The 25480-nt window shown below is 34.3% G+C and overlaps 2 protein-coding genes across 2 annotated transcripts; both read right to left on the reverse strand.

The window, feature by feature from the left end:
- Positions 1-628: 628 nt before the first annotated feature.
- On the reverse strand, positions 629-5134 carry LOC126911953 (uncharacterized). The gene is made up of 8 exons (XM_050701446.1): positions 4970-5134; positions 4757-4832; positions 2549-4587; positions 2042-2338; positions 1668-1757; positions 1361-1543; positions 841-1038; positions 629-711 (listed from the first exon to the last, which is right to left on the reverse strand). The coding sequence occupies exons 3-8, from the start codon at positions 4482-4484 to the stop codon at positions 629-631; spliced, it is 2787 nt and encodes a 928-aa protein (XP_050557403.1). The 5' UTR covers positions 4485-4587; positions 4757-4832; positions 4970-5134.
- Positions 5135-7147: 2013 nt separating this feature from the next.
- Positions 7148-20357, reverse strand: LOC118261813 (uncharacterized). The gene is made up of 9 exons (XM_050701447.1): positions 20317-20357; positions 15978-18516; positions 12193-13225; positions 11678-12103; positions 11324-11566; positions 10633-10926; positions 9468-9815; positions 8827-9027; positions 7148-8416 (listed from the first exon to the last, which is right to left on the reverse strand). Exons 1-9 carry the CDS (start codon positions 20355-20357, stop codon positions 7188-7190), a joined length of 6354 nt encoding a protein of 2117 aa, XP_050557404.1. The 3' UTR covers positions 7148-7187.
- Positions 20358-25480: the final 5123 nt, after the last annotated feature.

Here is a 25480-nt window from a genome sequence, read left to right on the forward strand (position 1 = left end):
TGATAGTCGCGTGTTTTCCTCGTCTATACTTCGGCCGTTCAGAGAATGCGTTCCTGACACCTATCAGTTAGTCACGACTAGTGATGGGCACAACATAACACTGAGTTCGTTACCGTTCCTCCAAAATGAACCGCCGCATTATTTTAAGATTATTTTCGTTTTAAATTCGGCGGAATCATTTAAAATTTATATTTTAGTTATTTAAGTGGAGATCAAAAATATATAATAAAATTGTTATTGTGTGTTATAAATATATATACATATAATATAATTATTCTTTGTTGCAAAGTTACAATCTGTATTTCTATGCAATAAAGTAAGTACATTGAATTGAAAGTGCGTACAGAATATTAATCAGACTCCGATCCGATCCGATCCGATTCCTCTATAAGAACAGATTACGATACTTGCCTGTTTTTTTAGCACAGCACTACAAAATATAAAGCGCTGACATAACCTTGTAATAGCGCAGTATAGATTTAGAAAAATATTGTTTACCAAGTTATTTGACACTCAGTTTGGCACAAAATTTTTTTTTTTTTGATTATCAATAATCCATTAATGTTATAATAATGTTGTTTTAATGCTCATCAATGGTTAAAACGGTAAACAACCAGCAAAATTATTTTTATCGTAACTGCAACGCCATTACAAAGTTACGTCGGCAGTTCAATCGCGACGTGTAAGGAACGCATTCTCTGAACGGCCGAACTATAATTGTTACGTAAGTAGCCGATAACATAACTATTAATCTATACTTTTCAACGAAAAACCTATAGCCTACTGCAAGCTTGATTATTGTTTTAAAATTAACGTATAATAACAATTCTAAATAATTACCTTTACCAACTTTTCTTAATATTTTCTGCTGGCCAGCGTTACTGCCTAATTTGATAATTATTCGATTTCGGCTCATTGGTTTTTTATAAAACTTTTTACTTTCAAGTTGTATTGATTGTGCATTATTCCGATCTTCTTTTCGTTTCTTATTAAGAGCTAGTTCTATAAGTGATGCCGATACTCTGCCGCTTTTGATAGCTGTAAGAAAAACAATTACCACAGAATACTTTTTCAAATCTGCTTCACGGAGTTTGCTAATAATTTTCTAACAAGAAGTTTTAAGACGCGGATACTCGATACATCACAGCAGGGCAGGAGAAATGGACAATTGATGATTTTTCTCCTTACTCGTACTCCGTACTCTTATAACAAGACGTGTGTATAGCTGTTGTATGCCATTATAATCATGATCTTAGTAGAATAGGTAGGTAGGTTTTAAAACCGTAGGCAGTTTTAATTTTGAAAAAGGTTAATTCATTATTTATTCCTATATCGATTTGTTAGTTAATTAAGTACTTACCTTTACAGATTTCCTTCATGATTTCAACGTTACCGTCTTTAGTACCAAGTTTGGCCTTAATGTCTTTCTTGGTCCAGTGATTGTCACAGCTTTCAGCTGACAATTTACTCTTGTCTTCATTGATAATTTTCAACATTTTTAAATAAAATGGATCGTCTTGGCTATGCTTCCTGATTGCAAACACTATAAAAAAATTAATACACACAGTGTTTATTTCATACTGCTTGTTTAACATGGGTTAATTAAAACTTGTGAAATTATAGTTTATTTTTGTTTGCATTATTTTGCCTTAAACTTTTATTCGTACCTTTTCGGAGCCTGAAGAGGAATCGGGAAGAAGCAAAACTACTATTTGACTTGGGTGTCAGTATGAATTTAGATCTCGATGCTGCTGGTGCTGAAAAAAAACATCGGCGTTAAAAATATGTTAGTGTGGGAGAGCCATGCTTCGGCACAAATGGCCCGGCTCGACCAGAGTGATACCACGGCCTTGCAGAAAACCGGCGTGAAACAACGCCTGCGTTGTGTGAGTGAGGTGACTGGAGGCCCAATTACCCCCTTCCCAATCTTCCCCATCCCCAATTCCCCAACAACCCTTAAATTTCTAAACCCCGAAAGGCCATGACGCACTTGTAACGCCTCTGGAGTTGCAGGCGTCCATGGGCGGCGGCAATTACTTACCATCAGGTGATCCGTCTGCTCGTTTACCGGCTTTAAAAAAAATACCTCCAGTGTTTATTTTCTTTTTTGGTTGTATATCAGGTTGCACAGGTTTAATAGGTTGCTTAGGTTCAAAAGGTTGCTTAGGTTCAAAAGGTTGCTTAGGTTCACGTGGTTGTATTCTGACTTTTTTTGCTAAAGCTTGTGATTTTGATGAAACGAGTCTAGGAATTATATCTTCCGTCTTCAACTTTCTGCCAGTATCTTTATCAACCATCAAATCTATTATTGATCTTGTTATATTACCATCTGCAATAGCTGAAATAACAAAATGACATTCATTATTATCGTTTGTCCTTACAAAAATATTGAAGTTTCTGATCTAAAAAATATTGCTTGCATTTCGACGATGTCGTGATTAAAAGTGCCTCTTGTGTAAATGAGGATGACACTTAGGCCACCAATCATTTTAAAATCCAGAGCACTGACAACACAATATTTCCTTTGGTTTCATTTAATTAGACTGACCTTTAAGCGTCTTCTTAACTTCGCTTAGTAGTTCTTTTCTGAAGGTTTCAGGGTCGGTAATAACGTCATTGTGATGAGAACTTTGTTTTTTTCCTATATTATATATATCACATTGAATCTTCTCATTATGTTGCCATAAGTTATACCAAGATTTAAATCCAATTTTTTTCAGTATTTGGCTCATTTTACTGCCCAGTTCATTAAACCTATAATTTGTTTTGATGCTACTAAAACTAGTAGTAGATAGTCCCATTTTGCTGTCTTTTGAAGAATGTTTATCACGTTGATCACAATAATCGGTTTTCACATAATCCTTTATCAAATTCTTTGCTTCAGGTGATTCCTTCCTTTTTTTGATCTCACAACGTACTGGGGATTTCTTTTCACTTAGCCACCGCACCTTTGCACTCGTATTTCTCTTTGAGGACCTCTTTGAGAATCGCGAACGCAATAAGGATTTTTTATTTTCTTTCTTTCTCGCGTAGTTAATAGATATTTCAGATTCCATATAATTACATTTTTGAGTTACTTTTTTCTCGGACTGTGGCTTTACTAGGTCATCTTTCGAATAAAGTGTTAGAGTTAGCATTTCTTTTTCTTTTCCTTCTTCGTCTGAACAAATAGCATTTGCTTCTTCATATTTTTGTTTGTACGAAGTGCCTTTTATCATATCTGGTTTTAAATTTAAATCTTTTTTTAAATCACCATGCAATATTTTAGGTTTTTCCACTTCAGTATTGGCTATATAAGAATTTTGTATGTCTGATTTCACATCATTAGCATGTGAATAATTAGTGCTGTTATTTTCAGTTGCAGATCCATATGTACTAACAGACGTAGAGTTAGTTGAGTTCTTGTCAGGACTCTCAGAATCACTATTTTTACTCACTTGAGAAGTACCATCTTTAGTGTCTAAATAACATTTATTACTTTTTTCTGGTTTAATATTTGCTTCATTAGGTCTTCTGATTTTCAATTTATTTTCATTTAGTTTTTTCGATTCCAATTGTAAGGCACCAAAGTTACCAGTTTTTAATCCTTTTCTATGGAATTTAAGTGTAGAATTTATACCACTTCTAAGTACAAAAGTATTAGAAGACGTAGTAGTAGTTGTGGTTGTAGTATTTACCGGACTATAACTACTGTTTAGACTCCACTTCACATTTGTACGTTTACAATATTTTTTAATCATGCTGCTTAATTGGGACTTGCTCTGGTTTATTTTCTTTTGTATTTCATAGCTGACTGTCGTCTTAGGAGTTGATGCATCTTTTGGAGAACTATGCTCATCGCTACATGATTGTTGTTGTAAATCCCTATTTAGAATTTCCATCGCAGCAAGTAATAATTTGTTGATGTAACATCGTTGATTTCCTTCAAATGTAACAAGAGACTTTTTACTAGTGCCAACTTGTATAGGCTTTCCATGGTTATTGTCGTACGTTCCAACTGATTTTGTATGGTGTAAACTCCTATCACATGAGTATTTAAATGTTTTAGGTTTGAATTTAGTTGTGCTCGCTGATTTTGATTTGATAGCTTTTTGCAATGTGGATGTTGATAGATTTTTCATTTTAATTTTAGCATTCATACCACAGCTACGTTTTTTTACTTTAACATCTCTTGATTTTAAATTATTGAAATCATCTGGGTGAATGTTTTTATCTTTTTTGTTGATATTTCCATTTCCATTGAATTTACTAAGTTTAAACGTGCGTCGTCGTTTTTTGACCAGTTTACTACTACAGTATGGATTTTCATTACCACTAACATATTTATCTGTTAAGCATTCACTTGAGTAAGTTTCTTTTAATGGTCTCCTTGTAGTAGTAACATGCATAACTAATGATTTACTTGTTCCAAACATGGGACCTTTAGATCTAAGTCTTTTATTACGTTTTTGAACATTTCCCTCATATTCATTCGAATTATTCATGATGATGTTTTACATTAACTAATAATTTATTTTAGACTTTAATTTTAGTATGATCATTATCACTTTATGGGGAGCCCAGTTTTATTTCTAGGGCTCTAGCCACCTGAAACAGAAATAGTTGTGTGTTGACTTAATTTTTATACAAATATATTTACAAAAAAAAAACAATTCGCTTATGTAATATTTATAGGATCAAAGGAAATCAATGTATCTATTTTTATATAAATTAATTACATACCAGTATAATGAAGGCATTAGTGTTTTGGACTTACCACGAATTTTAATATACTAAATTAATGGTGTTTTATCATCTATGTCCAAACATTGCTATCAATAGTGTAATTAAATCTGGAAAACAAGTTAAAAAGCGGTCAGCGGTAGGTAACTGATTGTGCACATGGACTAATGCGTAATTTATGAGGTCTTTCGTTTCGTAGAAGTTAGTTTCGTCCCTTTAAAACTACGAAGTTACTAATTGTACTTACCAAAATAAAATTAATAAAACGTCTTTAAATTATGTCGCATGGCTAACATTCGATTCGAAATTAGGACTCGTCGAAGTGTTCCGCTAAATGAAAGCAAGATACATATGCCATCAAGCATAATAATTATTAAGAACGACGAATCTATATAATTTATAAATAATATAAGTATGCTTAGCGCAAATGCCATACATAATATCAATGTCAAATGTATTCAACTCATCATTTTGACAATACAAATACTCGTAGGTCTGTCTATGAATCTGTGTCTATGAAGTATTATAAATTTATGAGCCTGCCATACACGGACTGCTCGCACCGGTACTCATAAGGTCTATACTCACATACTGTATTAATCGACAGTTTTACTCAACGTCGAGTAAAGGTACAATTCCGAGACGGGCCGCAGACTGCAACCGCACGCGACACTGTGGCTACCGGCTGCGGTTACCGCAATGCTGCCTGCGGTCGCTATTCCAACTGCGGCTGCATGCCGTGGCTGCACAATGCACAGAACCGTGCCTCAGTTATTCCAGTAGCTTCATGCGAGGCAGAATGACTGACAGACTGGCGCTGCGCGTTGCGTCTGCAGGCAGCAGTGTTGCCTCGCTTGGAATCAATTTCATAGATGTTCATAGAAACAAGTGTTGTCGCTTGCAGTTTGCGGTTGCAGTTTGCAGTCTGCGGCCCGTCTCGGAATTGTACCTTAAATACTAACGTGTGGACCACAAAACTCACAACTCGAAGGCTCGCACTAAACCAGCTCGATGGCACTAAATGAAAGTAATTTCCTTCAAACCTACTCGAAGCGAGTCTTCGATCATTCACCGTTTCCTTTGTTGAATCGACAATCTTTGGCTCACACTGTTCGGTGAATACTGAACGGCCCGCCTCATTCGATAGACCAATGCTGAATGTATGGACGAAAGCCCATCCAATTGGTGTTACTCGACAGTTTTGATCGATCGAGTAATACTGGATGTGAGTACGGAATACGGAGTCAAGTTGATAGAGAGATTGGGTTCAAGCGGTTTGATGATGCTAAATTATTGTTCTAGCAATTAGCAATTTTAATTTTACCGAAATATTATCTGCCTGATCATTTTAGATTGAAGAATTGCTTGACCCACCAAAAATATTTAATGTTTGCACTGTGCATTTGTTATTGAACACCTACGGTACACAAACGCTCAATTTGAAGGCGCTCTGAAGAATGATGCGATCTGCTTAGCTCCCGTCTTTCTTCCACAGGATAAGTTCAGAGATTAACATCTGTCGACATCTGGTTAACATGCATCACTAACTAGCTATGTAAGTTCCATATTCGACAGTTTGCAAAAATATATTGAAGAATATAGGTAGTTAGCTTCGTGAAATGTGAGACTTATGAGTGTCCATTGTGAATTACTTCTCTAATATTTTATTGGTTGGATGAGTTATGGATAATTTAGTATTTTGTTAGAGTTCATGCACCGCTGAAGGGGTCTTGCCTCAACATCAGCCATAAGACACATAAGTCGCGCCACATATTATGTTATGTTATTATGTTACACTTAACATAGACCTCTCTAAAGACTTCCAAATGTTAAAAGGGCATCGACTCAAGCAATATTTATTGCAGTTACTGCTGCATTCAGTGTAACAGCTTTAAACTCCATTGTGTGTAAATGATAAATGATATTTATTTTGCAAATAGGTTATAAAATAACACTTTTACACGTCAATCTCTTAAATAACTAGATGAGGCCGGCATTTCCTATCCATTACTCTGAGAAGAAATGCCGAAACAAACTCAGAGGTCATAGTCTCTTTTAAAGTCCAGACAAAGTCAATTAAAGATGTCGGAGAATTGTGCAAGTTGATTCTGTAGTGGTCTTTTGAGGAAAGAACCACAGCAGTTTGAGCGGACCTGTGTGTACTGTGTGTATTGTGCGAAACGTACTATACATTTCGTTAATTCGTGATGAATTAATTCTTATCGTGCATTTTACCATTTACGCGTAGGTTACCATTACAGTTACCGTTAAAGCAGGTGAAGAAGCAGCATAGAACAAACAACTAATGGGTAACGATTATAAATTTATCCTGATTCTTAAAAGTAAACTTTAGGTTCAAACATAGCGTGAACCTGGGGAGGTGAACAGAAGATGTGACATAATGGTAAGAAAGAAAATACAATAAGCAATCACATAATAATATAATACTAATTACTACTTGTTCTTTACATATCGTATCCAGTACACATGCAGCAACACGCCATAGCTCTACAAGCCTCAAAACAAAGTATACATGGGCTCCATACACACACAGCTAAAAGGAACATAAGGACATTAGCCAACTGTTTCCATAGTCCAAACAAATTCACGCAGTGAGGATAAAACCATGGACACATGTAATAAATCCGCAAGAAGGGCCTCCTCCTCAAAGTGTTCATATAAAGGCTACATTCGAAGTCAACAGGTTCTTGATCACGTTTACGCTTACGGCGCTTTTTCCGTTTAATCGTATCCATTCGTACCTTAGGGTCTGGATTAGTAATGTGAACCAAATAGTTCGTTATAGGATTGGCTTGCATCCTAGTCTTTATAGTTCTTCCAAGTGTCGTCTGTACAGCTCTTTGCTTAACTCTTGCCACGGTTGACTTAAGGCCTGATTCCTTGTAATCTTGCTGAATTTTCTTTTTTATTACTGTTGCTGGTTTACGTTTGATGGCACGTGCGGTATCGTATGCATTATAAACAGCATCTTTCGGATGACAGATAGTCCTAGAAAAGCTTCTTAATGTGCTACCTAAACATCGAAAGCCAAAAGCTCCTATATCTCTTGCGGATTCTACAGCCATTACCACAGGCGAAGCAGCTTTAATGTTTTTTATTTTCGACATTTCACGTTTGTCCATATCCTCTCTTTTTTTTATTCGTTTTAAATCTGCCGCTCTATATTTTCTTCTACGCCGTCTTCTAGCTTGATGGTATATTTTTTGTTTCTTTTCATCAATTTCTTTTTGTCGTTGCCTTCGCAAAGCTTGCAATCGTTTTTTAGGCAAGTTTTCAAATTCTCTTTTACAAACCTCGGTCCCACATACACAGGGTGGTATATCTTGCACTTTATCCAAATCAGATTGTTCTTCCTTCAATCTAGACCAGTCTTTTAAACATACGTCGCTACCACATACGCAAGGCTTAAGTCGCCGAGGCTTAACAACTTTTTTCTTTTTTCTTGTTTTATTTTGTTCTTTATATTTGCGACAAAAGCAACAGTTGCATGACTTACCATGCAGTTTTAATAAAGCTTCGCCTTCACTATAAGATACTGGACCGCCTTTGTGTTTTATCATCATTTGTCGTTGTCTTTCCACCTTCAACTTATTAATAATTTCATCGGCATTGACTATACTGGCGGTAGTTCTGTCAACGTGTAATTCCATAGCCGGTGGATTAGACGGATCCTCTAAAGTAAAAACATAAAAAAGTACATTAGGTACAATTACTTTACTAATGTATTAATGACTAGGTTGTGTATCCACTAGCGCCTGTCACAGGTGCTTACCGGATCTAGGAGTTTCGAGAGGTATCTGTTTCTGAAAGGCGGGAGGAAACGCCCGGGTGTCATCATTGCAAGGACCGCCCGGAGGACACGGTGGAGTAAATTAGCATACTGATTCTCTGACTCACTGACTGACTGATCTCTCGAAAGGACAAACTCTCATAACGTTAACAGATAACTTCTCACAATGTCAATTTCTTAAAATGTAGTCTCTACGCTTTGACAAGAAAATACGCTGGCGCCACTTAATAAAGAAAATAGATAGTTCCGAGAGTATAAAAAGTATTTTTGTTTTAATTTATAGTAAACAATACCTTTTTGACGTTTGGAACGTTTTTCTGGTGAATCCAAAACGGGAAACACTTCATCTTTGTTCATTACTACCATTTTATTTTTATTAACCACCATTTCGAAAGCCGGCTTTTGTTTATCAGTTATTTTTGATTGAATTCCCAAAATTTTCTTGATCAGTTCAATACGATAATCATAACCTTGTTCAGGCTGCGTTGCGGGCGCTGCAACAAGAAGTATTGTTTTCAGTTGACTTGTTCTTAGAACCTCTTATGGTCGAAATTATAATTACCAATCTAAATTAAAAATCTCTGGATCGATCTAAGTTTTTACAGCAACTCCGTGCAACTTATTACGCATATCAAAAGAAAATCAATCTTATACGAAAGATTTTGGATGAGATCGGCAATTAATAACGGCAATTCGTTGTTATGACTATTGTGAAATCTGAAGCCTGAAGATTTGAAATAAATGGCAGTTTAATGAAAACACTAAAATATTTTGTCTCTGGGATATTTAACTCTAATCGAATGAAGTATTGGACATGTTATAGACGAATATCTGTCATATACGACGCACCCTGTGTCCATCCATACAAATAAGTAATTCTTTAAGTAGGTCTCAGATGTATAGTTACGTGTTTTTTAGAAATTTTAGACAATACCTCTTGGAGTACCTTGTGTGCGACTCGGTGGTGCGGAAGCAGTACCGCGTTGAACGGGACCCTTATTCAACATGGGCAGTACTTCTTGTGGGTTCAATATACTCATATTATTTTTTTGGATCATCAGTTCAAAAAGCGGCTTCGCTGGCTCAGGCTCTGGCGCAGCCTGTGGCTGAGCGTGTTCTCTCGTTCTACGTCTCAAGGCTCTCCTGATCAGTTCAATACGAGATTCATCAATATTATCTTTTGTTGATTCGCGATATTTAGCAACATCATCCTGCGTTGCGTGAGGATGTATAATAACAATCTTATCTCGTTCTCTAGGTTGTTCTTGCACCTCTTTTTTTTCTGCAAAAATATTATGATAGTCAAAGTAACCCAGTCTGTTCAATGAAAAACTTTGTTAATTAATGATATACGAGATAACTACTTTTACAAGCCCTTATTTAACTTGAAATATATTTATGTATGTGTAAATGACTGAATGTATATGTGTAAAGTGGAATCTTGCAACTACATTTTGAAATATAGACGTTTAGTTTGCATGGTACCTCTACCTTAGTATGTTTATTTTTATTATCAAAACTGATTAGTTTTTTTTACTATAAATTTTATAATGTTTAAGAAATCTATATCGTATTAGTTGATTGATGTGATAATTTAGGTTTACTGTCTGGCTTATATTTTTTTTATTTGAATGGGGCATTATAATTGTCACTTCTCTTTCTGCTTACGTGACTTGTATAATACCATTCTCCTTCCCTTCCAATATAATTGTAAGTCTTGCAGGTTTGGTCTTGTTACTTCTATTTATATTGGAAGAGAGCATGTCTGAACCTTGTTCTTGATTACGATAAGTCGTAAATACAAATTCGGATTTTTTATTCTTCTTAAAATACAATTATGTGGACCTCCCACAGTATCTGACTTATATGTTATGTATAAATCAAAATCTACTCGTATTTTAGGTAGCGTTAACGGTAAAAATAATTATTCAATTTTAGAATATTTCTCTTTTACAAATGAAGTAATGAAGTAGGAAAGTACAAAATTAAAGCAAGTAACAAAATGTAAAACATTACAATTAGTCTTTCAGATAGCTTTAACAATGTATAACATACTTTTGTTATACCTAAAAAATCTATGAAAAAAAGAAATACCATACCATTTCTACGTTTCCAAATTCCTAGTGGAGTATAGCGATCGGAGCGTGGACGCTTTTCCTCTTTGTCCGCAACAGTAATATTACCTTTTGGAGGCACATTTTCAGAAAGGGACTTGTCGGTATCATCTTTATCTCTCAGTTTTCGTTTAAAGGCTCTCTTGATTCGTTCAAAACGAGATCTTTCTTCGCTATCGTCATCATCATCATCATCATCTGGAATGCGTTTTGCCATATTTTCTTTTCGCTGCTGCTTTGCCTTACGCCTTGCTTCAGCATCACTTTGTTTTGGTCGGTCTGCAACAATATTATCTGATGACTTTGAGTTCAGAATCGTTTCATTTTTGGCCTCGTTATTACATATTTGGATTTATATAGTGTTCTTCTTTGGTAAATGAATAATTTTTAAAGATATAAAACTGAAGAGGTACTGTCCAAACATTCGCTGGCAGCGCTAACGGTAAAAATCATTACGTACTAAAGAGCTATCCAATTTTTGAAATGTCTCTCCTTTGCTAACAAACTAATGGTGAGTTGAAAAGTACAGAAGTTAGATAAATAAGATTTTATTCAGCTGACCAGAAGTATTCAGAAAAAACTGTTTAATTGTATATGTATCTATATAAATGTACAATCACCTTTAACATTAACATATTTATATTAAGTATTATTATAATTTAAAGAAAAAAAATACCTTTTTGTAATGTCCATTTTCCTGCCGATTCAGAACGTTCTCGAGGCTCTCGCTCATTATCTTTGCCAATAATAACAATAATATTATCCTTTTGGTTCACATTTTCTGAAAGCGGCTCATTGGTCTCATTTTGTTCTTTCGGTTTCCGTTTAGAGGTTCTCCAGCCTCGTTTAGGAGTTTCATCATTATCATCTTGCGTGGCGTTGCGATTAGCAACAGTATTATCCCGCGTTGCGTTGCGATCTGCAACAATATTATCTTCAGGTGACTTTTTTTCAGAACCTTTGGGTTTTTTACTATATTTGCAAACTCTATTGCAAGTAACATTTTGTTGATGATATACGAGATATTCACCATTTTTATTGATCATGAAGTTTTCGTATCTTTTTTGCTCTTTTAATCTTGCTGTGTTAGTTGAGTGATGTGACAATTTAGTTTTACTCTCTTGTTTATTAAATTTTTTCTTTGAGTAGGGCATTATAGTCTCCACTTCTTTATCTGTTTGAGTGACTTTTATAATACCACCCCCCTTGTCTTCTAATATAATTTTTGGGCTAGTTCTGTTTATATTTTGTTGTTGAGTACAAGTGCCATGGCTTGTAGTTATTGATTTTGATCTAGTATTCCTCTTTCTTTTAAATTGAGTGTTTTTAGAGTCTACTTGATGTTCACCAATGCTCTTATCTATACAATCAACTTCTATTTGACTTTTTTTTGAAGCTCTTCCTGGACAACTCATTTCAGCTTCATCTTTACACGAGCGGTCTCTTACCGCTGAACCTATAATATAATTATTTCAAATAAATGAGGTTGTAAGAATTAATTGATTTTATACATGAAGCATATTTTATAAGAAAGTAAATAATCACCATATCCATCACCTATTTGTAATTGATTACATTTGTCCACTGTCGTACCAGGACTAGTGCTATTATAATTATTTCTGGGATAATCTATGCTCATCCCGAACTTAGTACCAAATTTAAAAAATCTAGTGTTCTGTGTATTTTCACATCGTAAAACGCAATAGTTGGTGTAAGGTAGCCATTCTCTTGATTTATATTTTATATTTGGTTGGAAAGTACGACTTCTTTCCGATAGATTTGATGTAGCATTATATTTTGGATAATTTATACCAATAGTTTGACTGTTTCGATATATTTGCCTGTAAGTTCTTGTACTTTGACACTTTCTTTCTTTGAAATTGTCTTTGCTGTATTCGTCCTTGGTAATAATATTATATATATTCCTTCTCGTAGCACTGTCACGTTGTTTCAATTGCCTTATCGTTTTAGCATTTTTAACTATCAGGCGATTGTGATTCAAATTATTTATCACTTTTTGAGATTCAATTTGTTTTTGAACTTCATATTGCATGTTTGCTGTACGAAAACACCGTCTTAATAATTTTGTTAAACCCGTAGCTCTACTTTGAGTTTTATAATGCACTTGTGAGCGTGTATTCCGAATATGACGGTTGTTTATCAATCTCTGTGGTTTATCGTTCCTAGCAAAATAATCACCATGGTTTGCTTGTTTTAAAAATTTTGCGTCAATAAGTAAATCAGATCCGAAGTGAGCTTTTCGTGAAGGATTAGCTGGATGGTTTTTTTTCAGAACCGATTCGTTTACGTTATATTTCTCTTTCTTGAACAATGACCGAAAATATTTCGATAAAAATGTTTGATTATGTATCTCATGATTTCTATGTCGGTCCACGTCATTGTTAACTCCCATTCTTGTATTAACATGAGGTTTTATACGTATAGGTCGATTTTTACCTTTACCAACATGGTTGTTTTGTGTTTTTGTGTATAATACGTCTCCCATTTCGTCGGATTTAAGCTTATAGTGTCCCGCTAAATTTGATTCCAAAGTGTCAGCATAGTAAAATTTTGGCCTCTGAAAACGATTATTTATATCACATTTATATTTTGTACAAACACCAGGCTCACATTCATTAACCTGAAGCAGATAATTATTAGGTACCTGAAGTGGAACATTTTTTAAATTGGAACGTCTAACATTTGGTGTATACGACGGATTAACCCGGCGTCATGGGGGTGGAAAAGTGTTACACGGACGTTGGGGTGGGTCTCACCGACCCTTTCAAAATGTCGAAATTATTTCAATAAATTTATAAATAACATATACTATTTTTATGCGTGTTTATATTTTTGGGTATTTTGTGATTAAATAAAACAAAAAATATTATGTTATATTATGTTTTAATTATATATAATATATTTTTTTAAAAAGAACTAAAATTATCAACAAACATTTTCTCTTCTACTTAAATGTTCTGGTTCTGACATTTTCTCGAAAAGGCCTCTTATTTCACTTTGTTCAGTCTTTGCCATGATAAAAGTCCGAAGAATTCTCACGGTTTACGTTTGAAGAACTAGACGATTCGGATGTAAATTGCTCTTCTCGCGAACGATTTCTATGCAATCGAATAGACAGTGGAATATCATCATTATCAGACTCTGAGATATCCTGTTCTGTGTCAATTGAAATACTACGCTCACTCTAGTGATCTTCTTCGTCACACACATCCTGGTCTGACAACTCAGTATCAGAGTCAGACTCTTGTAAAATTGCCAGAATACGCTGTCGTTCAGCCTCTTCACGGTCCATTTTTTACTAAGTACCTACAAAAAATACAAATAAAATACATTGAACTATATATAACCAGCTACAATTGTAAATAACAATAAAAAATCAAAGATAAAAATGATAAAAACACAGATAATAAGTTAAACAATATGTATACATAATGGCGCGAAATTGTTACACCGACTGCGGGGATGGGTCTCACATACCTTTTTTAACTTTGTGAACCTGTATCTCCCACTGTGGCCGTGGCACGACTAACATGTAGCTTTTGAAGCTTAGGACAACTCAACAGCTCCAGCTATTGAGAAGAGCAGCAACGTCGCACGCATAGTAACCGAACTACAAGCGAAATAAAATGTGGTGGGTCGCACAGACCCAACCCCCATGACGCCGGGTTAAACGGATTGTTTTTCTGAGTATTGAAACAATATCCAATTTGATATTCTCTGACGTTAAAATCTGTTCGAGATCTGAACTGCCTACTTTTAGCTAAATTGTAATTATTTTGGATCCTTTTGGCATCATAATTTGCATTTTTGACACAATTTTGCCCACATATACTATTATAATCTGATTTGGAACTATTTTGAGGTTTTTTCCAGCTCGAATGTAATTCCTTTGAGATCAATTTAGTAGCCATATTGTTTAGTTTTGAATCTGTGTTCTTTTGTTCAAATATTGGTTTACATCTCTTTAGTAAAGAACCTCCAGTAGATACATCATCTTCCCTTTTAATTTTTTGAGACCATTGGTGCTTTAATGTTTGTTCATTTAAAGTATCTTTGGATTTTGGATCTTGAATTACACGTGCAGTACGGTTTTTCGAATGATCTACGTTAAAATTTGATCTAATTGGAACTGCTAGGTATAAACTTGAACGAGGATTTGCACTCCTACCATTTCTATGTGGTATAATTTTAGCATATTTTTTAAAGATCTTGGATTGTGTACTTTTTGATTTTAAATTGTTAGATACTGATTTTTTCTTAGGTCTGTCCGTCCTTACATAGTTGTCAAACGCTCCCGTCATCTGTTGTTGTTGAATTCCATCATAATACCCACATGGATTACACATTTCAGCCTCAGGAATACAGTTTTTATAGTCACCGACGTGATGTTTGTTATATACTTTTGTTTTATTTAACTTTTTTGTCGCATTTTGATTAACATGTTTATGTGAACTCAGATACGAGACTTGTGTATTTTTCTGGATAATATTATTTTGGTATTCCAGCTGTTGATGTTTCTTTTTTAGATTAAATGAAAAGAAACGTTTTACTACTGAGCCAACATAGCTGGTGGTGCCTTTATTTTGTTGTATTGGTGTCACGTCTATTGGTTTTTGATGAACAACCTTTTTAGCTTTTGAAGCTAATGAATGATGTTTAGGTAAATCATTATTAAAGTTCAATTTTGATCCTGTTTGTACTGGTAAATAACATTGATTTAAAAAATTAGTCTTGCGATCAGAGTGTCCTTTTATATCTTTGTTCTGATTATATTGTTTTGATGAAGTGTTTGGTTTGTCACTAATAGCTTTACGGTCTACTGTATTACTATTTTCGTGCGTTGTCTGACTATTTGTTTTAAGATTTTCATTTACGCTAGATGCACATGTTTCGGATCTATATTCAAGAGAACCCTTAGGTCGTGCATAATTATAAAGAACATCTGCTCTGTTAGCAGTAAATAGTTTATTTTGTAATTGCATAACATAAGGTGCATTTTTACTGCGGAAAGGACGTGATGTTTCTACACAATCCTTATCATTTTTCCGTACTCCTAATGTACATAACCATTTTTTCAAAAATGGCTCCGCAGTTGTGTGATTTGATCCACCAGCTTTAGTTTCTAAAATCTTATTATGAACATGTGATTTGTAAACTTTTATTCCTGGCTGCTGATATTGTTTATTTTCTCTTTTTGTAGTGTTATCTGATTTTAGCTTATATGGCTTCTCTTTCTTTTGATTTCTATTTCTTTTAAATAAGTTAATGTTAGACATAAAACTTGAACCTATTCGTACAGCTGGCCTTACTGATTTAGAGGTTAATGCTCGGGGTTTTATTTTCGATGGATTGAAGTTGTTCCCTTTTTCTTTTCTGTGTCGATTTTCGTCGGACTGTATTTTTCTTGTAATCGATTTAGAAAGTGGCCGAGTTGTTACCGCTGATGACCTTTTTGATATAGGAATAGTATTTGTGACTTTAGAGCGTCTAGCCTGGTTTCTCAATTTTCTTCTTTCTGCGCAATCATGTGGATTACACTCTCCAGGAGTACAAAAAAATGGCTCGCATGGTTCTTGTGGACCTCGGATCGATGTAAGAGGTGGTGACACTAAGGCAATCCCTAATTGTTTAGTTTGTGTTTGTTTTATATGACCACCTTTTTTTAATTCTTCGGTATTAATCGACGCAATAGTTTTTTTGGATGCAACTTGTATTTTCTTTTGTCTTTTTTGTTGAAAAAGCTTTAAAGAACATAAATACTGTTTTAACCTGCTGTTACCAACTTGTTTGTTTTTAAATTTGGGTGATCTTGATTGTGAAGCTGTGTTACGAATAGATAGACTTATATATTGCATTCCATGGTCATGATGTTTACGCTCAAGTTGTACACCTTTCTGTTTCATTCTATGTTTGGAATGTACTTGATCACCACCTTCCATACTTGATTTATTTTTATAGAATCCAGAATTGGATACATTCCTGACAGGTCGTCGATGTGGGTGAACATTTTCTACATTTAAATAAGTTCCTACATTTATAGGTGATTCTTGCTTAGATTTGGATAATATTTCAGCATAATTTGCAAAATCATATCCATTTTTCTTGTGGCGAGATTGATTGGTGATTGGTAAAAGAGGAGCTTGGCTAGTCTTTGACTTTACTTGTGTTCTAATAGTTTGGTTATTCTTGGCTATTTTTTCTCTACCCGACGTATATTTATGTTTTGAACTTAATTTCTCTTCCGGTTCTGTTCTTACTGTGTGATATAATATTTTATATCTTTTGTCCTGTTTTAATGGTTTCATGGGCTTAGCTTTAGTCATTGAAGAAGTAGATTTTCTTGGAACTTTAAATGTTTCTACTTTTCGACTTTTGAAATTAATCATCGGTTTCTGTTGATCAATTGTATAAATTCTTTTTTCTTTTTCCAGTTCTCTAGTAAGGGATCCTCGTGCAGGTGAAGCTTTAGATTTTTGTCTATATTTTGCAATTTGGTCATTTATACCTGCACTAGACGAAGTTGACTCAGATTTATTTTCAGTTTGACTTTGCATTCGCTTTTTATCGGGATGATCGGTTTCACATGCTTTTTCTTCACTTTTTATAACGGCAAGTTGTGCTCGTGATCTCCGCGTGACACGTCTCTTTACCTTTGGTATTTCCATCTTTGGGATGGCCTGCAAAGTATGGCTATCCCGAATTTTCATCAAAGAGCGAGAGGGGTTGTTTCTAGTTGTTTTATATTCATGTCCTCTATTGTAATATATGACAGATGCAGTTCGCTTGCGCGGTATGTACTCTGACGTTAGTGTCTTTTCCGATTCGATTTGAGTAAGAGGTTTATGTTTTGGATATTTAGGCCCAACCTTCTTTGGTTCTATTCTAACATGATCTGTACTCGTGTAGGAATTTCGTACTGAAAGTGTAGTCATTGAAGAAAATGACTTTTGTCTCGGAATACAAGTATTTGTGACTTGGTCATGTGATTTTCTTGTATTTGGATTTCTGAGTCTCTTGGTCACTGAAATATGAGATCTTCTTGGGCCATAATGGTGGCTATAATATTTATTTCCTTTTGTATCCATTGAGTTCCTACGATTACTCTTGTAGAAGCACTTTTCTGGTAAACAATTATCTTCAAGACAGGATCCTGTTTCACATTGATGAGAAGGGTGTTCATTTTTTAACTTTTCTCTAAACAACGATAATGAATCTTTTTTAATTTCAAAAAGTTTTTGTTTTTCTATATCTTTAGTAGCGCTATGACGTGTATTTTTGGTTTTCTTAGCTATTTTACTGGAGTAAATTTTCGTTCCTTGGGGATACTTCTTATCGTCTTTCTCAATTTTACCATTTTCAGTGGTTGTCACTTTTGTTCGGCTTCTATTTATATACACTTTAGATGGACGTGTTGCTATACTACTTAAAGGTTCTGATTGAATCCTTTTCACTTTGTAGTTGACATTCCGAAATTTTGAACTTATTTTTGTACTTAGTCTCCTTCTTCGTCTTCTATCCTTTTTTTCAGATTCTACAGTATGTTTGGTTATATTCTCTGACGGTACATGATGTCCATAAGGCGGTCGGCGCCGTTCCACGTGATTCACAACTGTTTTTAAAGTGGTACTAGAACAAGAGCAAGTGCTGCAACAGCTTGATTTACATGCAGATGATGAACCAAAGTTAAATCTATCTACAAGACCAATAGTTTTTACGGCCGCACTATTGTTTTTAGTGTCGTGTTCACCTCGTAATCTCAATTCATTTCCTGATTGGGTTTGCTCGCTAATCTTGCTGTCTGACGTCTGCTCACTTTGCACATTGCCATAAGCAGCGCTAGTGGAGTGCCTGGAGCATTCAAAACCGTAAAACCTCGGATTAGAGTTACAGTGAATGAATTAATATGATCGATGTGGGATATTGTTTTTTAAACTATAAATTGCAATGTTTACCCAAAATTTTTTTGTGCACTCCATTTTTTTATTGTTTAAACAAATTATTATAAAAAATTAATGTTTGACCATATATTTTCACTTTAAACAGTATTTTTTTATTTATATGTTAAATCTTACCTGAGTAGACATATAGGAACATTTTTTAAAAGATACCTGTGTATAAAAATAGCAGTATCTCGAACAGGTAGAAAAACGTGGAGGGGAGAGCGGAGCGACAGCTGCTATGTACAATGGAACTTCTTGGCCAGTTTAATTATAAATGAAACGCACTCTATTGTGTACATTGAAAAAAATACGGTAATTAATTATAACTAATGAAAAGAAAAAAAAATATTTGTACAAAATCTGTTTATTTAAATATATTACATTGTTGTCTACATCAAATATTTTCTTCTAAGTTAGCGAAGAGTTGCTGCTCATCTGAGTTTGAGCCAATCTGCAGTATCAAGAGGGTACAGGTAGTATCAAGATACTAGTGCCTTCAATCGAAGACCAAGAATAAGCCGCCACCGGTCCACCTCGGAGAGAGACGACCGTTTTATTATTTCAACTTCACTACGAAATCGTCACTTAACCGGTGTCGATGTTCAACAGGAACTCAGAAGAGTTCGAAGAGTGGCTGTCAGGAGTGGACAGTACGGAGATGGTTTGGAATTTTTGGAAATAAAATGAAGCGTTTTTGCGGAGATGTGTACGATCAACTTTCGATAAGCCACAGATACAGTTAACCTTAATGTGGAGGTTTTATAGGGGTAGTTTGTGTTATAACTTGTTGGAGTCGTAGTGAGCAAATACTCTAGTCCGCTGAATGAAGTTAAATATTGTAAAAAGTACTGATACAATTTTTATAATAATGGTACCAATATAAAGCTGAAGTTGTAAGCTTTCTAATGGTATATCGGTTTTTAAAAACAATTCAGTATATTTTTAAGAAAACATCTTCGAATGCGCACATGTAGGTTGAGTCGATTTGGTTGCTCGCGAGTGTAGTTTATACTGCAGTGTATCATGTTTACAGTGTAGCGGAAATAGTTGTTCCAATACTTCACCTATTATACAGATAGATGAAGTAGAAGAAAATATTTGATGTAGACAACAATGTAATATATTTAAATAAACAGATTTTGTACAAATATTTTTTTTTTTCTTTTCATTAGTCATAATTAATTACCGTATTTTTTTCAATGTACACAATAGAGTGCGTTTCATTTATAATTAAACTGGCCAAGAAGTTCCATTGTACATAGCAGCTGTCGCTCCGCTCTCCCCTCCACGTTTTTCTACCTGTTCGAGATACTGCTATTTTTATACACAGGTATCTTTTAAAAAATGTTCCTATATGTCTACTCAGGTAAGATTTAACATATAAATAAAAAAAAATACTGTTTAAAGTGAAAATATATGGTCAAACATTAATTTTTTATAATAATTTGTTTAAACAATAAAAAAATGGAGTGCACAAAAAATTTTGGGTAAACATTGCAATTTATAGTTTAAAAAACAATATCCCACATCGATCATATTAATTCATTCACTGTAACTCTAATCCGAGGTGAAAACCCCCAGGCGCTCCACTACGCGTGTTCTTATAATTTGCTCGAGCAACTTTGTTTCTCGTAATGGTAAGTATTTACCATAATATAATTCGTCAATCTTGGTTCTACCCTGTATAAGTTTATTAATAGAAGCGTGCTTAGATCGACTCCTTGCAGATCGTATGCTGTGTCGCTTCATTGTGTACTTAGTAACTTTACAGCAAATCTTTACACATTCGCAATACAATTAACAAACATTTAAGAATAAAATGATTTAAAAATATTAATAACAATGTCACAATACGTTACATTAAAAAAGTAATTTGCCGGAGTCGTCATGAATTTTTCAACGTGCTTAACCTGAAAAATAAAAGGAATCTAATTATTAAAGCAAGACACTTTCAGCCCTGAATAGAGAAATATCAACCGCGTTAACTATTGCAAACGATTTATTAGAAGATTTTATTGTACATCAAAATTAAATATACTCTGCAACTAAGGAGTTACCCTGTTACGTACCACAAGAGGTAAAAATTTATTAACCGGTCAGTGGGTAGCCTTAGGGGCGGATGTAATTTAATTTAATAATTTTACAATGTCCACACATTGTTCTCACCTGGGTTGAGTACAAATGTTCATAATTATGATTTGAGAAATTTCGCCGAAAAAGAACTAGCACGTTATAGGGTTGTGTGAATAAAAATAAAAAAGAACAAAAAATATTTGAATAAGAGCCCTGCCTCACTAGGAGGTCGTACGAGACGACAACGTGGAATACATTAATCGTTTGTAACCACTTCCACTTTCCCCCACGGATGTCTTAGAGTCGACTTCATTTACAAAGACCATGCAGCAGCACAGCTTGATAAACCTGCACCTTTTAAACTTCGATCTCCGACCCATCTAACTATTTATTTTTATTTATTTGTTTTTAGCTTTGGTCGTCCCACTGCAGGACAAAAGCCTCCCTCTCCTCTCTATGCAGAGATTTCTCCAGCTAATCCTTATCGTAGGTGTCAAGTTTGTCCCGCCATCTCCTTCTGGGCCTGCCGCGACTAGAATAGACTATACCCATCTAACTAGAGTAGAGAATATTTTGGCAAACCACTTTTATGCTGAGGAGGCCCATAGTCCAGCAATGGACCGTCATGAACTGTAGATTTCTGATAAACAACTTCGAATAGATGCAGAAAGAGATTTCATTTTAAGCGTTAGGTACGTTGTAGGTTATTGCTAAGTACCTATAGATTTACTTTCTGTAAAATAACTCACTCTTATAAAATAACAATGACTCCAAAAATGGAGTGTGCATTCCAATACTTCTTATTTTTCTACCACGCATAATGAAATTTGTAACACCATCCTCGAATTGTTTTCTAAGCAAGAAAATACATCAACTCGGAAATAATCACATTACAACACGATTTAGAACAAATATAAATTCATTTCCACTTGTGTCATCTCATTCTGAAAAAAATATTAAAATTATTGCTACGTTCTTGTGTCAATAATGTCTAAAGAAATAATATTTTTTCTGATCATAAAGATTTGTCTAAAGCCAGCATTATCCAAATAGTCTTTTATCCAGACTTTGGAATCTATGCATACTTGTTCTGTTATTATGAGCTTGGGAGTTTGGATTGAGCATGATAGCACTTAAAGAAAACTTGAAGCCACTTCAACTTTTTTTTTTATTATTCGCATTTCATGATATAAGACTATTGTTACCTACATACATACAGACGGTACAGACATACTTCTTAAAATAGCACTCAAACTCCCTAAGTTGTGATAAAAAAAAACCACATTATTTATTACAAATCTTTTAGTTTATTTAGGGAACAATGTCAACATTACAACAAAGTATAAACAAAATTTTCACATACCTAATATTTAACCACATTGTCTACCGACTCAAAAACACTGCAGGCAGCTTATTAAAAAGTTTTGTATCGTTTTCAATATTCTGTACTATACTGTTCTTAACGAATTCTTTGAAATATCCGTTTAATAACGTTGTAGCAAATTCATGATTATTATCATCTGTTGATACCTCATGTACCTTTTCTTTTGCTTTATCGATATACGAATTATTTAATCCATTTTGAATCTTCGATTTTGCCTTTGACTCTGGCTCTGACTTTGCCTCTGGTTCATCGTTTGTAGTTTCCGAGACTTCAGTTGTTACAACATTAATTTCTTCATGATCGTTATTATCTTCTAAATATTCATCAATTTCAACCCGTTCGAGATGTGACAAACGATTATCGTCGGAAAATATCTGTTTCAAATATATTATTAAACTTTCGAAAAGATCTTGCAAGCAAGTCGCGTTATAAAGTATGAGTACAAGAACTACGATCATTATAACGGACATCAAGCTAAAACCGGTACTTCGTTTTGAGTGACAACAGCAGGTTCTAGTAAACATGGTGACCAAACACCACGGCAGCAATTTGATTATTTGCAAAATAGTTGTTACAATAGTGTGGACAGAGTTTATTATCAACCGCACGAAGTCTTCTATCCCAAACAATATCAGCAGGAAAATTCGTACTACTGACCGCAAGGTACAATATATTGGCGCCACGATCAACGATTTGCAGATTGACATTGTATCTACTGCCTGTACTATATCCGTTAACAATTTACTATGTTGAAACTGTATTAACTAACTTCATATTATATCACATTTGAAATTATTTTATGTTTTTACATCACTTTTCAAGATTTTTATTTCATATTTCATTTAACTCATCAGCTACAAAAATAGTATTATTTTGGCAATTCGAGATTACCACAGATAACAATTTTATCTATACATATAATAAAATCGTAGAAAAGTGCTGTCTGTACATTGAAAATAAAAATAAAAAAAATAGCAGGGGTTATTGTTATGTCGATGTCGAACCCAAAAATGTAATTAACTTTTTTTTTGTCTGTTTGTCTGTTTGTCTGTGCGCGCTAATCTCAGAAACGGCTGATCCGAGTTGGATGCGGTTTTCACGAATATATTGTGGGATGCTTAAATTTACATTTAGTGTTTGTTTCATGTCAATCGGTTCATAAATAAAAAAGTTATGTCAAATTAAAGAATCACGTCGAACATTCTATGCTTATACCATTAATCTCCGCAACTATTTGACGGATTTGGTTGAAATTTGGTACAGATATAGTTTAGAACCTTAGAAAGGACATAGATATATTTTTATTTCAAAAATCAAAAAATAAAAATAAGAAATAAATTATTTATAAATAATTCTATGTCGATCGTTACACGACTTCGGTTCATGTTATTGTTTTAATTCATCGAAAAAAAGTAAATAAATAGTAAAAAGGTATGAAAAAAATAATATCAATATAATAAAACATTTAGTACAAAGAAAATGCTCTAACGGAGTATAGATAATTCTATGTCGATCGTTACACGACTTCGGTTCATGTTATTGTTTTAATTCATCGAAAAAAGTAAATAAATAGTAAAAAGGTATGAAAAAAATAATATCAATATAATTAAACTTTTAGTACAAAGAAAATGCCCGAACGGAGTATAAATAAATAATCCAAGTTGTCTTTATCCTCGATAGATGGCGTTGGGATCGAAATAGATCGCGCTATGGTTTCGTTACATTCATTTGGTTGGGTATCGGCCGAGCGCTTCGGTACTATCGTAGAAAAAGTGTATTATCAGTCGTATGATTATTTGTCTGTAGTGGTCCTGCTGTTTCGTATATTCTAAATTGGTTTCGTTGTATTTGTCAATTAATAAGTTTATTTGTTGGGTTTTCCTGGTTTTTTGGTTAAACTATTTAACGTAGGTTTAGTTTGATATCGATTATTAGTAGTTACTGTAGTTAGTTTTTTTAATAAAATTGTAAGTCTATTTTTTTTTTAATTAGATTAGATTTAAGTCGTTTCTTTTAAATTATTTAGTTTAAGCTTGGTTATTATAGCATAGAGGATAGGTTGTAATATAGTTTCTTTTTTAATTGTTATAAATTCGTAATTCGTAGCTTTCTTTAGTTTTAAGTTAGTTTAAGTCCGTTTTTAAACTATTTTTTCAATGCCCTAAGTGAGTATACATCTATTAAATTCAAACGCAGAGCTCATTATGTTGATTTTTGAAGAGTTCCCTGGAATATCTTCCACATCTCATTTTTGAAGAGATCCCGCGAGATCGGGAACTATGTGGTTAAAACCAAAAATTTGCCGGAAGTCACTATTCCACGCGAACGAAGTCGCGGGCAATACAGAATAATATTATGAATGTCTAATTCCTATTCCTATGATTAGATACTTTTTATTATTTAAAGTTTATTTAATTAACATTAAGCACAAAGAATAGTTATTCCATGTTTCTCTAGATGTTTTTTTATGGAGTAGGGGGCAAACGAGCAAACGAGGTCAAACCCGATGGTAAGCGATTAGCGCTGCCCATGGACACCAGAGGAGTTACAGCTGCGTTGCCAGCCTTTCAAGAAGATATACGCTCTTTTCTTAAAGGTGACCTTCAAGGTCACCATCACCACATTTGGATAAAGTTTTTTTCCACGTTCTTGTGGCTACGTAAAGGACACTGGTTTTATTATAAGATAAGGGCAAGATTCTTATATACCCGCGACCACATCATAACCTGTATGGCCCAGGATTCGAGCCCGATACACCTTCCTCGGCAGTCGGACTTGCGAACATAAGACTAACAAGGCAGTTATTTTAAAGGCTCTGAATTTTCTGCATACTCTCACACTCTCTGATGTTCCCATCATAATATTATTGGTGTCCACTCAAGGCGTCCATTGCTTAACAACGGCTTCTTTCTAGGTAAGGGCGGGATTAGTCACTCTTATCCAGATTTTGTTGGTGGTTTGTAATAGACAGGTCACCATCAATTTGCATTGTATAGTGGCATTACGTGACGTAATGTGCAGGTGTACCTGTGCCTACTACTGATAAAATTCGTGATATTGCATAATAAAATGTTTTTTCAGAGGTAAGTACTTACCTCTGAACCAACTTCTAGTGAACAGTAGTCAGTGTGACCAGGGAAAGTGAATAGTAGTGTAGTGTGCGTTATTATACAATGTGATAGGGGTGAGACTTCTAACCCGTTAAGGCTGAGTACTACATCTAATTTTATCGACAAAAGTCGGGGGTCGAAGGGGTCGAATCCCCTCCCCCTAAAAATTATTATGGCTATTTTAATATTTTTTTTTACTTTTTTTGATATCAAAGGTTGTATGCGTCGTAGAAACAAAAAAAAACGACAAACGGTAGCTAATAACCTTGGCTAACTAATTCATTACATTTTTCATATGTTTGATA

Source organism: Spodoptera frugiperda, chromosome 20 (assembly GCF_023101765.2).
Source record: "Spodoptera frugiperda isolate SF20-4 chromosome 20, AGI-APGP_CSIRO_Sfru_2.0, whole genome shotgun sequence".
NCBI lineage: Eukaryota > Metazoa > Arthropoda > Insecta > Lepidoptera > Noctuidae > Spodoptera > Spodoptera frugiperda.

Excerpts from the sequence above, each read along its gene's own strand:
- LOC126911953 (XM_050701446.1), bottom strand. The coding sequence starts at position 4,484 with ATGAATAATTCGAATGAATATGAGGGAAATGTTCAAAAACGTAATAAA. Across the intron at positions 2,339-2,548 it reads AGTTAAGAAGACGCTTAAAG|CTATTGCAGATGGTAATATA; the intron begins GTCAGTCTAATT and ends TTGTTATTTCAG. Across the intron at positions 1,758-2,041 it reads AGCAGACGGATCACCTGATG|CACCAGCAGCATCGAGATCT; the intron begins GTAAGTAATTGC and ends GTTTTTTTTCAG.
- LOC118261813 (XM_050701447.1), bottom strand. The coding sequence starts at position 20,357 with ATGAAGCGACACAGCATACGATCTGCAAGGAGTCGATCTAA. Across the intron at positions 18,517-20,316 it reads TCTGCAAGGAGTCGATCTAA|GCACTCCACTAGCGCTGCTT; the intron begins GCACGCTTCTAT and ends TGAATGCTCCAG. Across the intron at positions 10,927-11,323 it reads AAAATGGACATTACAAAAAG|ACCGACCAAAACAAAGTGAT; the intron begins GTATTTTTTTTC and ends ATATTGTTGCAG.